Genomic DNA, 16,588 nt, shown 5'->3' with positions numbered 1-16,588 from the left:
CTCTTCACGTCAAGGGCCAGACTATTTTAACTTCAGCATCAGTCCTTCCAATGAGTATTGAGGGTTGATTTCCTCTAGAATTGACTGCTTTGATTTCCTTGCAGTCCAAGGGACTCTCGAGAGTCTTCTCCAGCACTATAATTCAAAAGCATCAGCATTCAGCCTTCTGTAATATATGTTAATAGAAATATAGCACAATGAAAGGAATGGGGAATGTGCAGAAGGGTGGAGGCTACTGTTTTCAATACACTTATTCAGGTGTCCATACCACATGTCTTCTGACCAAGTCCCTCACATTTAGGTGAAGGGAGCTTGGCTTCGGACTCATGCCCTTGGCATCCGCCAGCCTTAGCACGTGCCCTGTTACTCAGTAGAAGATGGGACGGCTTCACTGAAGGTTCGTTGTGGTGCCAGCTAAGAGACCACGCCCCGTGAGGCCCAGATGTCACTCTACTATACACAGGACAGGGACTTCCCTGGTGGTCCAGTGGTTAAGACTCCACACTTTCAGTGCAGGGAGCACTGGACTGACCCCAGGTCAGGGCACTAAGATCCCGCCAGCCAAGAGGCACAGTCAAAAACAAGACACCGTTCATGGCTGCAAACTAGAAGTGGAGGCAGTGGGGTTTTCTTACATATTATATCTAATTATTCACTTAAGAAATTTCTGTTTCCCCAAAACAGACTCAGGGCTTCCCAGGCGGCACTAGTGGAAAGAATCTAGCTGCCAATACAGGAGATTCAAGAGATGGGGGGTTTGACCGGTGGGTTAGGAAGATCCCCTGGAGTAAGAAATGGCAACTGGCTCCAGATTCTTGCCTGGAAAATTCCATGGACAGAGGAGCCTGGCAGGCTACAGTCCATGGGGCTGCAAAGAGTCAGACACAGCTAACTGAGCAAAACAGACTCAAAGATACAGAAAACAGACTTGAGGTTGCCAAGCTGGGGGCCGGGGGTCCGCAGCGGAGGGAAGGGCTGGGAGTTTGGGCTTAGCAGATGCAAGCTATTTATATAGGGTGGGTAAACACAAGCTCCTACGGTACAGCACAGGGAACTGTATTCAATATCCGGTGACAAACCTCATAGAGAAGGATATGAAAAAGAACATCCATATGTATAACTGACTCACTGTGCTGTTCAGAAGAAATTAACAACATTGTAGGGCAACTATATTTCAATAAAAAAAATTTTAAGGAGAAAAAAAAAAACAAACAAAAAAGAAATTTCTGTTTCCATCCACACAACCCTACATTTACTAGAGTTTGAGATCCAGTCACCTATGACTCCAGGGAATAGAGTCACGGCCAACCCCTAGGGCATTCGGGGATTTCCACCTGCCGAACCAGTAGAGAGAGGTTTTACTATCCTGAACGGACTGATAGATTCTGACGAACAAGGGGAAATCGGGTGGCATTTCAAGGTGAAGTCAAGGGCTGTCTAAAACCCAGGGATTCACCTGGGGACCCCTTTGTGTGCCTTCATTCAGTAATAATGGGTCAAAAGAAACGGTGCCAACTAATGCAGAACCACCCGAAGACGTTGCTTCTGCTCTGTATCTTGATGGGCTTTCACATTTACACATTAATACACCTACATAAGGACTTCCCTGTAGCTCAGACGGTTAATGAAGGAGATCAGGGTTTGATCCCTGGGCCGGGAAGACCTCTGGAGAAGGGAATGGCAATCCACTCCAGGATTCTTGCCTAGAGAATTCCACGGACAGAGGAGCCTGGGGGGCTACAGTCCATGGGGTCTCAAACAGTCGGACACGACTGAGCGACTGACGCACGCCCACCTACATATGTAAACGTCCATACTGCCAAACACTAAAACGTCTTTAGCTGGCTCCTTCATGGCCCCTCCCAAGCAATTTCCCCCTAGAAGTAACCACTATGCTGCCTGTTTTTTACTTCATAAAAATGGACTCGTGTGGTATATATTCTTTTGTGCCTGGCTTTTCTCACTCAGTATTACATCTGTGAGATTATCCATGGGCGTTATGTCTTTTTCATTGCTGCATAGTATTCTTTTATATGAATGCACCACAATTTACTTATTCATTCTGTTGTAGCAAAATGATTGGGTTATTTCCAGTTTGGGGGTTATTATGAATAAAGCAGCTATAAATATGTTTACACCTGTCTTTTGGGGGACAAGCACTCACTTCTACTGAGTATATACACAGAAGTAAAATATCTGAGTCATAGGGAATGTGCATGTATAACTTCTGCAGACACTGTCAAACACTTTCCCAAAGTAATTCTACCGCTTTAGGGCTCTCCTCACAGGGCACCAGAGTTCTGATCGCTCTGCATTGTTGCCTGCACTTACCACTGCCAGTCCTCTCCACTTCATCCAACCTGCCAGATGGTTGGTTGTCTCCTGTTTGCTCCTAATTTGCATTTTCTTGATGAGTGTCACTGATGACCACCTTTTCAGGTGCTCATTCACCATTGTGATGCCCTCTTCTGTGAAAGGTCTGTGCTCAAGTATTTTACTCATTAATAAAAATGAGTTGCCAGTATTTTCCTCAGTAATTTGTATTCTTCAAATATTCTGGAAATAAGTCCTTTGTCACAAGATATGGATTGCAAATATATGTATCCCATTCCAACCTCTCTTGATGGTCTCTTTTGATGAGATGTTCTTAGTTATGATAACCGACTTTTTATTCCGTGGTTCAGTTCAGTGGCTCAGTCGTGTCCGACTCTCTGTGACCCCATGAATCACAGCACGCCAGGCCTCCCTGTCCATCACCAACTCCCAGAGTTCACTCAGACTCACGTCCATCGAGTCAGTGATGCCATCCAGCCATCTCATCCTCGGTCGTCCCCTTCTCCTCCTGCCCCCAATCCCTCCCAGCATCACAGTCTTTTCCAATGAGTCAACTCTTCACATCAGGTGGCCAGAGTACTGGAGTTTCAGCTTTAGCATCATTCCTTCCAAAGAAATCCCAGGGCTGATCTCCTTCAGAATGGACTGGGTGGATCTCCTTGCAGTCCAAGGGACTCTCAAGAGTCTTCTCCAGCACCACAGTTCAAAAGCATCCATTCTTCAGCACTCAGCCTTCTTCACAGTCCAACTCTCACATCCATATATGACCACTGGAAAAACCATAGCCTTGACAAGATGGACCTTTGTTGGCAAAGTAATGTCTCTGCTTTTTTTAAAAGTACTTCTTTAGATGACTTTGTTTACATCAGAGACACTGAGGCACTCTCCTGTTTACTTTTAGCAGCTTTATTGTCCTACCTTTCAACATTTAGGTTTCCATCCACCTCAGAGGAGCCCTTGAGTATGGTATGATGTGGGGGATGGGGCAGAGTCTGCATGTTTTATAGAAAAGACCATTCTTTCCTCTGTGATTTTCTCTCTTCCTTTCTTTTTAAAATTTTCCCTATTTTTTTAAATTGAAGTATAATTGATGTACTCACCCCAGTGATTTTCAAGGCACTCGTTTCCACGACTAGAATTAACACACTTGATCACACCATTCTGTATTTTCAATAGTGGCATATTGCTCTTGATACAAAGATGAGTCTCTTGCCTAAAGTATCTTTCTAAAGCTTCTTAGTTTTTTAAATCAGTTTATCTATTATTATCACTGGCTGCACTGGGCCTTCCTCGCTGTGCCTGAGCTTTCTCTACTTGCGGCAAGTGAGGGTTACTCTTCCTTGCAGCGTGCAGGCTTCTCACTGAGGCGGCTTCCCTTGTTCAGGACGCACAGGCACTAGGGCATGAACTTCAGAAGTTGCAGCATTCCGGTTTAGCTGCTCCCAGCCACGTGGAATCCTCTTGCACCAGGGATCGAACCTGTGTCCCCTACCTTGGCAAGCGGACTCCCATCCACTGTACCACCAAGGAAATCCTCTTGCTGAATGTGTCTTAACATCCAATCTGATTTGGCCATGTCCACTGTCCCACTACAACCTCAGACACACAGCATAGAGTTCTTTGGTGAGGTCACACTCTCATCCGTGGACCTCTGCCATACGGAACACTTCCACTTCTTAGGTTGGTTACCTGCTACTCGAACTTCAGGTCTCATCTCCAAGAAGCCTTCTGGGGCTGCACAGTCCCCTCCCTTAAGTCTAGGTTAATAATAAGGACCTCCTTACGTGATCTCATGAAATCCCAGCTTTGCAAAGGTCTTTAAGAATCTCTCTCACTGTACCTTTGCTGAGGGAAAAGAGGAGGCCTGGACTGTGAAGAAGGCTGAGCGCCGAAGAATGGATGCTTTTGAACTGTGGTGCTGGAGAAGACTCTTGAGAGTCCCTTGGACTGCAAGGAGACCCAACCAGTCCATTCTGAAGGAGATCAGCCCTGGGATTTCTTTGGAAAGAATGATGCTAAAACTGAAACTCCAGTACTCTGGCCACCTCATGCGAAGAGTTGACTCATTGGAAAAGACTGTGATGCTGGGAGGGATTGGGGGCAGGAGGAGAAGGGGACGACAGAGGATGAGATAGTTGGATGGCATCACCGACTCAACGGACATGTTTGAGTGAACTCCGGGAGTTGGTGATGGATAGGGAGGCCTGGCGTGCTGCGATTCATGGGGTCACAAAGAGTCGGACGTGACTGAGCGACTGAACTGAACTGATTTAGCTCACATGTAAAGCGCTGATTCATTAATCAAGACGTGTTAAGTAGAATCTGCTCCAGGGCTCCTAAACGCGGGGGTTACCGTTCTCAGATTTAACACTTGGTAAGTTAATATTTCCGACCCTCAGTTTTCAAATTTGTAAAACGACAACGCAACAGGCTCTACAAAACTAAAAGTACCAGTAGAGAATGCATGCGTTTGGCACAGTGACTGGCAGGCGGCGGCGGGCCCCTTTTAATACTAACAAAAAATGATGGGGGCGGAGCATACGGGGCGCCTACGCTTTCCAACGTGCATGCGCAGCCCTTGACGTGCCCTCAAGCCCGGCCCCCGGCGCGTCCCCACGCGTGTGCCTGTTCGACCGGAACCTGGGCCCGGACGGGAAGTGAAGGGGCGGGACCCCCGCAGCACGCCTGCGCCGTGAGAGGCCGTGCAACGAGGGGGGCGTGGCCGCGCAGGCGTGCCAGCCGCCCCGGCTCCGGAGCATAAACAAGAGGGGGGCCGGGATGAGGCGGCGGTTAATGCTCAAGCGGCGAGCGGCGGCGGCGAGCGAGGCGGCGATCGGGGCCCGGCGCCGACCCTGAGCTCACCCCGACCTGCCCCACCCGCGCGCGAGCCCCCGGCCGGGCCCACGGGCCGCGCGCCCACCATGAACCTGGCGAGTCAGAGCGGCGAGGCCGGCGCTAGCCAGCTGCTCTTCGCCAACTTCAACCAGGACGTCACGTAAGAACGGGCGGGGGCGGGGGTCGGGGGACCGGGGGGCCTGGAGCCGGGGAGGGCGGAGGCGTCCCCCGACCCCCGGCGGGCCCCCCTTCCTTGGGGAACCCTCCAGGCTCTGCCCTGGGAGCTGCGACCTCTGGGCGGGGAAAGGGATGGACCAGGGGAGGTCTTTTCTTTTCCCCGTCTCCAAGAAGGCTTTGTCTTTTCCATCTCACTTTTCGCCAAGTTGGGCCCGAACTTTGTGGCCTGACCTGTTGTCCCAACCATCTCTGGAGTGGTGGGGGTGGGGGGTGGGTTTCTCCCTTGCATCCCGCATCCCCCCACCCGCCTTGTTCGTCAGCCTTCTTGCCTCACTCTTTCCGCTCTTCCAGGCTCTTCTCATCTCCTCATCGTCTTAAGGGAACCCCTCGATTTCCTTTTCTTCCTCTCCTGCTGTTCTTTTTGACAGGAAACCTTGATGTTCTCCTCGAGCGAGAAACAAACTTATCATTAATTCTGGTCTCTGACCCGGGGAGAAGCTGAGCCAAGGGGCGGGTTGTAACAGAGAAACCTCTGAGGAGTCCTGGTGCCTCAGGGAATCGTCCATCCTTGTACGGGAAGAGAGGCCCTTGATGCCAACCCTTGGGTTCCGAACGCTGTTTGTCCAAACCCTCACGGGTTTGAAGCCGATTCTTCAGAGGCTGGCTGTCTCCTAGAGGAACGTGTGAGGATAGTTATTAGAGGAGGTCTCTGGAGAAGGAAGGATGAGTTGTGGGACTGGAAGGGAGGAGAGCCATCTTGAGAAGTGAGTAAGAGGAAGTGATGTAAGAGGGGAGGAGTGGGTCGTTGGCTTCATACTAAGTAGTAGGTTGAGTTGTTCCTGGCTCAATAGAATTGGCCAAAGAAAGGTCGTTTGCAGAATGGCAAGGCACCAAGGCAGTGGCACGCAGAGGGTGCTCAGTTGCACCAGAGTTGGGAAACTAGTGCAGAGCCCCCCACGGTGGGACTCCGATGAGGCTTGGAAGGGAGCAGATCACCTGTGCCAACTTCAGAGGAAGAAACCAAAGTGCAGGGGCTTCTGAGCAGAGCCTGGGTCTAGGCTCCGTTAATAGTGGGGTGGGGGCAGCTTTCCTGAGTTCTCTTCCAGCCTCCTTTCCAATCCAGCCTGCTGTTGTTTCTACCTACAGAGTAGGGTCTGGAGGACGGTGAGCGTAGAAGGCAGACTGTAGCGATCCTTAAAATGAAAACTGCGAAGGATTAGCGTGATGACCAAAAGCCACTCCAAGGAGAGCAGTCTGGACCACCTGTTGCAGGGCGTTGTGACTGAGAACTATTATACTAATCTGGGTAGGGAACAGCGCAGTTCAAACCAGTGATGACTCCGTGTTTAAGCCCTTAGTATTTTGAGACCAGTAAGAATGGTAGCATTATGGCTTTTTATGTCTTGTATAAATTAGAGAATTCCCCAAACATTTTCTACTGTTATTTCTCTTTTTCACCACTCACCATGTATATTGAAAGGAAATCAGGTATTAGAAAGCATTTTCTTTTGCTGTCATTTCAAGTGGCATTCAAACACCAATTTCCCTATATAATAGAAGAAGAAGAATGTCACTCTGGCCTGAAATAAAATCTTTTTGTGCTTAGAAATTGTGTTTTCCCACTCCTCTGTGAGTCCTAAAGTTACTAGTTGAAGACCAGATTTCTGCATCATAATTTTGACTTGCCAGAGAGACCTCGATAGAGTATGAGCAGAAGTTATAAGGAATAATAAGCTAGGATTATACTAAAAATTCACTGATTGAAGTGACTGATTTGTTGTAAACGTACACCTGAAAGGAGAGCAGAGCTTCCTGGGGAGGGGCTTGGCCACACACCCCTTTCCTGCCCTGTCCCATCTCCAGTATTTACATTAAGATCATTTTTTAGAAGGCAAGGATTTGACTATTGGATCCACATTCATGGTAATTCATTGAGAAAATCTGGAACCACTTCACTTAATAGAAAATATATATTGTGTTATACAGTGATGCTTAAACAGCAGTATTCCTTTCATATGAAACTATATCTGTCCTGTCTGTGGTAGTAATATAGTTTCAAATATTGTAAGTGTTCTGTTTTTTTTCCTGTGATTTTTATCCTGAAAGTCTGGATGTTTTATTTTATTTTACCTTCTTTTTTTTTTTTTTTTTAACTAGAACCAGGGGAAAGGAATCAAGAGAAGCCGGTCCCTGTCATCTCCCTCTTCTTGTCTGGTTAGTTACAATCCTGGTTTCTGAAAGTAACCCTTTGGAAGGCTTGTTTGGAGGAGTTTTTGGTTTTTTTAACATTAAAATTAAGAAACTAATAGGTGCGGAGTATTGCTTGGCTCTTCAATGGAAATATCAGGGACTAAGTACTTGCAGGGAGGGGACCCCGTGAGGCCTGTGCAGACTCAGCGGTTGCTGGGCAGTGGCCGAATCATTTAGAAACCACATTCCTCAAAAAATCAAAGGACACAGACTTGGCTTCCTGCATCTTCTGTCTGTAGCATTGATGCTGTTCGTGTCTAAGTTATGGGCACAGAGACAGTAGGGAGGCGTTGGTCTGGATCTATTGCTCCCTTGAACCAGGGTTCTTCTGGGTTACATCAACTATCCTGGAAGGCCACTTCTCCCCTTTTCCTTATCAGTAGATCCAGGGGCGTGAGAGTCAGGACCTTTTGGCCTTGAAGTTCTTGGTGGTTCTGCCCGCGTGTGGAGGGTGTTTTTGAGGAACCAGGGCAGTTACTGGGGAAGATATTGTCCAGCAGCAGTGGCTGGCGGTGAGCTACTGGGGAGCCAGTGGGATTTGGTGTAACCCATGGGAGGTGCATAACACACCTAAGGGAGAAGGTCCCTCCCACGTGTCCAGCCTGGGTCCGAGATGAACACTGACAACACATTATAGAAGGTTCAGAGCGGGGTTCAGTTTAGGGGGAAGGTGAACTCTGCTTTGGATATTACTGAGTTTGAAAGGCATTAGGGATGTCCGGGTGAGATCTGGGATAGACAGGAGCTTACTGAGGTGGGCCCTGGGGCCTGCCAGTTCTCAGCAGCACTTCAGGTCACTTCCTTTTTGTGGATATGGCCTGTTTCCACTTCACCCCATCATTGAGTGTGGCTCTTTGGAGAAGATAATGAAAAGGGAAAACATATGTGGGCTGGCTGATCATGGGTAATGGAATAAAGAAAAGAGCATTAAGAATGATTTTTTTCTTTTAAAACGTTTTTAAAATGTTTTCTTAAAAAGCATGTTTGTTTTTTCGTGGCAATCCCTGCCTTAGATACTGAGCACTCGTGTTTAAATTGGGTGAGAGACCTGCAGGTAGAGATAGTGGATGGAACACGAGTGTTGATTTTGGCCCCGCTCAGAACCCTGATAGAATGGCAACCAGTAAAATATCAAAAAGATACTGAAAGAGGCTTAAGCCCGGAGAAAGAGAAAGAAAGGCACCAGCAACAAAATTTTGGAAGCCAGCAAGGGATAAAGGAAGTGGCTCCTCCGTCGCTGGTGGGAAGGGCAGAGAACAGCCTGCTTGAACCCACAGAACCCCCAAAGGCTCAGGACAGGCGGTCTAGGAAGCTCTGCGGTGGAGGAAAGCTGTGTGTGGCGAAGATCCAGAGGGCTGGCCCAGAGTGTGTCTCAGAAGCAGGGGCTGTCTCCTGCCCCTGAAGGTGAAGGACTGGGCCTTATCTCCAGAGGGTACTGCAGGGTCTCCAGATGTTGACACCAGGCATACTTGAAGGCAGGGGTATGGTAGTGAAATGGGGCGTTAAGTAAATATATCCTTTTTTCTGTTGTTGCTGGTTTTCCCTTTGTCAGTAAAAGATCTCATTGTATTACCTTAAAAAACAGAACAAAAACTTTACTGCAGCAACACTTGGTGGGAATGAGATTAGTTGTCAGGGGACTCTCGTGCTTGTCTGTTACCACACCTGTCCCAAGCTGCCTTTGCAGGGTCAGGCAAGTCTTGAGATGTTGCTAAGAGTAGAATCTCCACAAAGTCGGGTGCATGAACCTGACTGCTGGTATCCGAGATGTAAATATCACACCTGTTTATATTCCATGCCATCCTTTAAAGATGTCTGCCTTTATTGGTAAAGTGTATGCTCACAGTGTACCACACGCACCTATCAAAAACAGGTGGTGTGTTTTTGTTTACATTTCCCACTGATCGGGATTCACAAGAGGGAAGCCATGCGGTGAAAACTAGCGAAGGTGTTTAGTATCCTAAATCCATTTCTGAGCACCTGGGAGAATGTCAGAGAGCTAGTGTTTGATCAGTTTTAACAAATTTGGCCTGTTTGGAGCACAGGCAAGGCCCTGGGTATATAAAAATCTGGGTTCTTGTTCACTAATTCTGTTTGGTTAACTTTGCCCATAGAAGAAGCCCCTAGGCTTATTTTACATATGAAACTATTAGGCTTGGTGACTTGCTTTCCACGTCAACAAGAAATTTGAAGGAGGGCCTGTTAACGCTGGCAGGATGCTTGGAGAGCAGTGGCAGCTGCCAGTACAACAGAAGGTGAGCGGTGGCGTTTAACCCGGCACAGCCGTTGCCGCCTGACCCTCAGCTCCCGTTGGGGTCTGAGAGTCACTTCACTCTGACAGCACAGCTGTTCAGCGATGTGAGCCCAGTCAGGTGTTGAGGGTTTGCCATCCCACACAGAAACCTGTGTAAGAATGACTTTTTAAGAGAATCAGAAATGATGGGGAAAAAGGCTTGGATGCTTAAAATAGTAACCCTAAGTTGTCTGGAAAACATTTTCCTGGACATCAATTTTCCAGAAGTTACGAATTGTTGAGATTTTATTTTTAGCTTTCCTGAATATTCTTGTGTTTTTATTGGCTCCTTTATTGTTTTTCAAAATATGTATAGGTAACAATGTCTAATTACTAGTTAATTCAATATAGTATGGTATTTTTGCAGAGAACAGTTGTTGGAGTTGGTAGAGACTTATTCTGTTTATATCTCTGGGGTGAACCAATTACAGTTTGAAAGTTCGACAGTGTTCATAGCAAGTCTGTTCTTTGTGTTTCTTCTGCCTAAGCGTGAAAGAGGTTGGAAATCTCAAGTTTCTCATAGACGAAATGGTCATGAAAATAGCCCTGGTTTTTATCTTGGCATACACGCACTCACCGAATGAGCTGTCAGTCTTGTTATTTCTAGGCTTCTGGTTTACCTTCTGCTTCCTCTTGTTGCCTTGTTCTCCCAGGCGTTAAGTTCCAGAAAGGTCCTAGCTCTGAGTTCGCGCGTCCCACCACTTCCTGCTCTGTGCTCCCGTCCTCTCTGTTTCTGAAACCCGTGCGTGCAGCTCGTTTCTTCCGCTGTGGGCAGACAGCAGTAGTTTCTGCGAGGGAGCTTCATCTAGTGTTGCAGCCCTGCCACGCTGGGGATCTGGAGAGAGAGCTCGGAAGGCCTGCCAGGCCTCTTAGCAAGCAGTGGTGCTGGGTGGTGAAAGTGGCTTCTCACACACAAGGTTGTCTTTCTGGACCAACCCTGCGATGTGGTCTTCCCATTGCAGACTGTGAGTTAGCTCTTTGGTCTGTTTTATTTCCATCCCGCTGCTTAGGCTTAGCATCATGTGACTGAGCTGCGTTTGTTACAACCTTATTGCAGTGCCAAAAGACACCGTCATTCATCAAGGGTGTAAATGTCTTTGTTTAAAATTTGCAATGTTATCTTCACCTTTGGACTCTCCCATACAACCACGCGTGTGTGTTGGGTCACCTGAGAAACCCCACTGTCTTTTGAGGGGATCGTTGGTTTAGGGTCGAGTACTTTTATTCTTATGTCAAACTTATCTTTAAAGTTTCATTGTTTGTCTTTGCTGGCCGTGCGATCCGGCGTCTTCCTTGCCCCACCTCTTCTCTCCTGCCCCCACTCACCTGGTGCCAGCTGCACGAACCTGTGTGCTAGTCTTGGGCAGAGATGATGGAGACAGTCCGGTAGCGTGGAGCTCGCCTGTGCGTTATCCCTGCCTATGCGTCTCGGCTCTTATTTCTGAATTTGGCTCTTTTGCAGGTCTCTAGCCGTTGGTAGTAAGTCCGGGTATAAATTTTTCTCCCTTTCTTCTGTGGATAAACTGGAGCAGATCTATGAATGCAGTAAGTGTTTGCTTTATTTTTCCCCTTTCTTAAAGTAGACAAGTTATACTTGAATTAGGTTGTATTCTTAATTGAAACGTGATGGTTAAAATCCAGATGCCCCTTGACCACGGATCTGCCTTCCCCTTGGCCTTACTGCCAGGGGGCAGCTGTGGCTGTGAACAGTCGATGTTTGTTCTCCCAGATCAAATCAGAGTGTGCATTTGCACGCTTACAACTACATGTAGAAAGACTTGAAATACTTGTTTTGTGGGTCCTCTTTTTCAATACCTGATATTATGCTATACTACTCTGGAATGCTCCCCCTTTTAAACGCCAGTAAAACCATTGTGGTGTCTCTCATAGAAGACTTCCAGAATTTGCAAATTTTACAGCCCCCTTGGAATGGTTTATTTTTTGCCAGTTGGCATCTTACGGTATTTTCATAGCTGTGTGTCAGAGGCCTGTGGGGTTGCAGGACAGTGAACTTTGCCACCTTTCTCATCACCTGCTGTGACTTTACATAGACCACTTCATGGACCTCAGTTTCTTTGTGTGTGTGTAAAAGAATGAAAGAGAGAGAGAGTACCTGCTGATAAATAGTAGTGGGTACAGCCCCTGCCCCAGTGAGACCAGTGAGGACGGGCTGAAAAGGTTCGACTCACACATGCGTAACTTTCGTCAGTAGGCTTGTAGGTTTACGTGTAGTTGTGAGAAATACTCCAGGTCCTTCTGCCCTTTTCCCAGTCTCCCCAGTGGTAATATCCTGCAGAAGTGCGGTATAGCATCCCAATCCAGGGGTGTGTGTGTGGTTCCACCCGGCCTGAACACCCATATCCCCCACAGTGAAGCTACCGGGTGGTTCTAACAGTGCAGAGTCCTTCCATTGCCCTTTTGTAACCACACCTGTCTACCCTTCGCCCTAGTCACAAATCCCAGGCAGCCAGGAATCTGTCCTCTGGTTCCAGAGTGACTGTCATTTCGCAAATGTTACATCATGGAAGTATGTAGCTTTTTGAGGGGTTTTTCTGGTGGCTCAGCAGCGAGGAACCTGCCTGCCAACGCAGGAGGCGCGGGAGATGCGGGTTCGATCCCTGGATTGGAAAGATCCCCTGGAGGAAGAAGTGGCAGCACACTCTGCTGATGTTGCCTGGGAAATCCCACGGAGCCCTGACGGTCCATGGGGTCAGAAAAGGGTCGGACATAACTCAGTGACTAAACAACAACAAGCCTTTTGAGAATTGGCTGTTGTCGCTCAACATCTTTCCCTGGAAGTTCACCCAAGCTGCTTGGTGTTGGTAGCGCCACCTTTTCTGTGGCTGAAATTCTGTGTGCGGACAGGGCCCATCAGCTTCACCATCACCTGAAACTCCCCCTTCGTAAGAGACATTAGCAGGCAAAGGAGAATTGCGACGTGGAACACCATGGTTCACCAAAATGAATCGCCTGGCAGAGCACATGTGGGCTGGTTCCAGGCTTGGGCTGTTAGAAATAGAGCTGCCGGGAACGTGCGTGTCCGGGGTCTCGTGTGGATGTGACATCACTGCTCTGGGATTGATATCTTGAGTGTGATTGCTGGGTGGTATGTTGGTGTGGGGGTGTTTTTGTTTTTAAGTGCTGAGCTGTTTTCCAGGGAGGCTGTACCAGTTTACATTCTTGCCAGTAATGCACGAGTGAGCCAGTCCCTCAGAATCCTCTCCAGCCCCTCAGAATCCTCGCCAGCCTTTGGGGTGACCAGTATGTTTCATTTTAGCCATTCTGGGGGATCTCTGCAGTGTTATCTCACCGTGGTTTACTTCGTGTCTCCGTGATGACTAATGACGTTGAATATCTTTTCGTGTGCTTACTTGTTTTGGCCCACTTTTTAATGCTGAGTTTTGAGAGTTCTTTATACATTCTTGATGTTAGTCCTTTCTCATGTACGTGGTTTGTAAATAGTTTCTCTATACATGATGATAACTCTGAAGCCTGCCTGTGGCCTGACCTAATTAAGAATTCTCTTTACAGAGAACTGAGGAGGCCAGTATGCTCATAATCCGTCACTCTGGGGTATGAATTCAAAGAGATTTGCTGTTTATCATTTTAATTATCCACTTGGGCATGCAGTTGGGAAAATCGGGTTTTCTCCTTATTAACGATGCCAGTATCTGCTTCTGGAATGTTCCACCGTTAGCAACTTTGCTTCCACCATGGTTTGGTATTCCCTTTTGGAATCCTCCTTTACCCGTTAGTGTCCCTTACGAAGGGGGAGTTTCAGTGAGTGGTTGTGAAGAGACATCCCGGGTCCACTTTTGAGTTCGTTCTTTGAGGACCTGCTGTGTGCCAGCCCTGCTCCGGCCGTGGAGACGCAGCCGTGGCAGGGTTCCTGCTCTCGTGACCCTCCTGTTTAAATGGAGGCAGCCCAGGAATGAGCAGGTGCACTTGTATCAGGTGTCAGGCCGGCGGCACAGTGTGGAGCAAGCACAGATGTAAACCCACCCCCCACACCTCGGTTGGCACAAGGTGAGGACCGCAGAAGTCGTCTCCGTGGGCCCGGTCCTTGCAGTGCAGAGTTCTCATGCCCCTCCGGGGCCCAAGGCTCACCAGGCTCCCTCCAGGCCCTGGCCTCCCCTCGCGGGTCCGCCTCAGGCACCCCTCACCTCCAGCAGTGGAAGCTGTCTGAGCCCCCAGGAGGCCCCCAGCTTGTTGCGGCCCCCGGAGGCCGGGATCTGGGCCCTTCGTCAGGAGACAGGTGGAAGCGGGATTCTTCGAGTGCGGGTCCCTGGCTCACGGCTCCTGCCACCGACTTGACTCCTCATCTGTCCTGACGCTTACTGGATCTCCTACGAAAGCCTTTCTCCCGGTGTGGAGCTGGCGGGTGCGGTCACGGTGATGAAGTGTGTCCGAGCCCGAGCGCTTGCTCATCTCCACACTGGCCGCCTTCACTTGCCCAACACATGCTTGTTTCCTGTAGGGAGTTTCTTCTCAGGAGAAAGGATTCCACTAGGCTTTTCGGATGACTGAAGCATTTAGTAAATCTGCGTCCCCACCAGTGCCCAAGTTGAGCTGTTAAATTGTGGCTGCAGTGATTAGTCATCCTGTTTGAAATGTACATGATTCCCCACCCCACCCCCACCCGTTGTGCTTAGAAAGGGTCTTGGCACTTTTTCAGATTGAATCCGTTCAGTGACTAATGTGTTTCCTTGAAGTTTATTAAGTGGTTTTTGGCACCTTATTTTTCAAAGGTTTTTGATGGAATAAAATGTGATGCTTTTTTTTTTTTTTTTGGCTGCTCTAGGCCTTAGCTGTGGCATGGGATCTCTTAGTCGCAGCCTGTGGGGTCTCGTTTGCTGCCCAGGGATCACACCTGGGCCCTCTGCTTTGGGAGTGTGGAGCCTTAACCACTGGGCAACCAGAGAAGCCCCCCAAATGTGATGTCTTGATAGCGTCATTGGAAGGGTGGGTGTGTGCTGCCCAGCATGGTAAGGTGGTGCAGAGATCTCTTTGTTCTTAGTGAACTTTGGCCCTTAAAATACTTGAGGGAACGCACAGAGAACTCTCTGAGGGTTAATGCACTGAAGCTGTGGAATTCTTTTGCTCCTAGAATATTATCCACCTTTCCTCTTTCATATTCTTTTATTAAGTAGATAAAAAGAATGTCTCTTAGAAAACAGATTAGCTGCTGCACCGAGATGGTTTTCTGGCATTTTTCTACACATACAATCTGAGCAGAGTAGAACTTACTGCTCCAAACTCAGCCCAGCTCAGTTGGCCTTGAAACTCTTGACCGACCGTCGTAACTTCAGATCCTCTCTGTCAGTAACCGCTGCTGCCACAGAAAGAATGAGCCAGAGCTGGTCTTGGGAAAAGCAAGATTGACAACTGCTTGTTCTGTTGTTTATATAAAAACAACAAGAAGAGAAACAAGACCTCTGCCCAGCAGCACTGGAAGGGTTTTGCTTCTGACTCTGTAGTGCTCTTTCAGGCTTGAAGTTGCAAGGCCTCCCATGTTTATGCCTTGCCCACTGTGTGTGCCGTCTGTTTTATCGCTCTGTCTTTCCTTCTTGTGTCCTTTTCCATTTTCATGAAGGTGTATCATGTGCAAATATGTGGTCTCTCTTCCCTGAAACGCTGCTGCAGTGAAACCGTACCCTGGTAGACAGTATAAATAAAGGTTGTAGATTTATTGTTTGTAACATGCCACAGAAGTTTGGCAGGAAAAGTTGGCCTTTGCAGATTCTGCGTCCTGTGTCATCTTTGCATGTTATGTTTCTGAGCTACGACCTCAGACCTTGCGAGGCCTTCGGTTCGGAAACGAAACACAAGCAGGCTGTCCGTCTTGGTCCAGAGTCGGCAGGCTGGGCGCTAGCTGGAATAGTCCCTCGGTGAGGTGTGCTGTGACGGGTCTTTCAGCAGGGCAGCCCGGGACCCTCTCTGCCTGTGTCTGTGGCGGAGGATCAGGTGGGCTGCACATGCGCGTGTCCTCCGAGCACCCAGCGTCCCAGACACGCCCAGCGGGGATGGCGCTGTGGCGGTTCGCGGCTTGGCTCCGCCCCTCTTCGCCCTGTGGAGAGTTTTATCACCACCAGCTCTGCAGTGTGCCAGGAGGACAGCATTCTTTCTTAAAGGAAGTATTTTCTTCCATTTGGATGGCCATCTCTAGGAAGAAAGTTCAGCAGACTGCCGGAGGCCACCACGATGGGCCGTGAGAGCCAGGCCTCCAGGCGCCCCCACACCGCTCTGCTCCCCGGGCGACAGCCTGGTTCCTGGCACTGTCGGCCATGCCCAGGGGGCAGAGCCGTGCACACCTCCGTGTAGTGGGACGTGATCACTCACTCGGGGTCTGTGGACGCCGTGGCTGCTTGTTTTCAAAAGTTCTCTCAGGAGTGAGGCGATAACAGAAATGTTGGAGCTGGAGATAACGCAGCAGAAAGATAAGTAAACCTGAGCCACCAGCAGTGTGTGAGCCACGAGCTGCGTGTGAACCACCAGCGGCGTGTGAACCACCAGCGGCATGTAAACCACGGGCAGTGTGTGAACCATGAGGGTGAACCTGGCAATGTGTGAACCGCAGGCAGCGTGTGAACCGCAGGCAGCGTGTGAACCGCGAGCATTGTGTGAACCACCAGCAGCGTGTGAACCGCAGGCAGTGTGTGAACCGCGAGCATTGTGTGAACCGCGAGCATTGTGTGAACC

General features: G+C 48.8%; 1 protein-coding gene across 2 annotated transcripts in view; it reads left to right on the top strand.

Annotated features, from left to right (window-relative positions):
* The first annotated feature begins 5,068 nt into the window (after positions 1–5,068).
* Positions 5,069–16,588, top strand: part of WIPI2 (WD repeat domain, phosphoinositide interacting 2) — a 26,201-nt gene continuing 14,681 nt past the window's right edge. Inside the window, exons 1-2 of one of the 2 annotated variants that reach the window (XM_040231441.1) lie at positions 5,069–5,329; positions 11,352–11,434. In XM_040231441.1, coding sequence (XP_040087375.1) covers positions 5,256–5,329; positions 11,352–11,434 — 157 coding nt within the window. In that variant the 5' untranslated portion in view covers positions 5,069–5,255. The remainder of the gene's footprint in view (positions 5,330–11,351; positions 11,435–16,588) is intronic. The other variant, XM_040231450.1, reaches the window with a different exon arrangement.

Source organism: Oryx dammah, unplaced genomic scaffold (assembly GCF_014754425.2).
Source record: "Oryx dammah isolate SB20612 unplaced genomic scaffold, SCBI_Odam_1.1 HiC_scaffold_2, whole genome shotgun sequence".
Taxonomy (NCBI): Eukaryota; Metazoa; Chordata; class Mammalia; order Artiodactyla; family Bovidae; genus Oryx; species Oryx dammah.
This window is presented reverse-complemented; position numbering and strand designations above follow the sequence as displayed.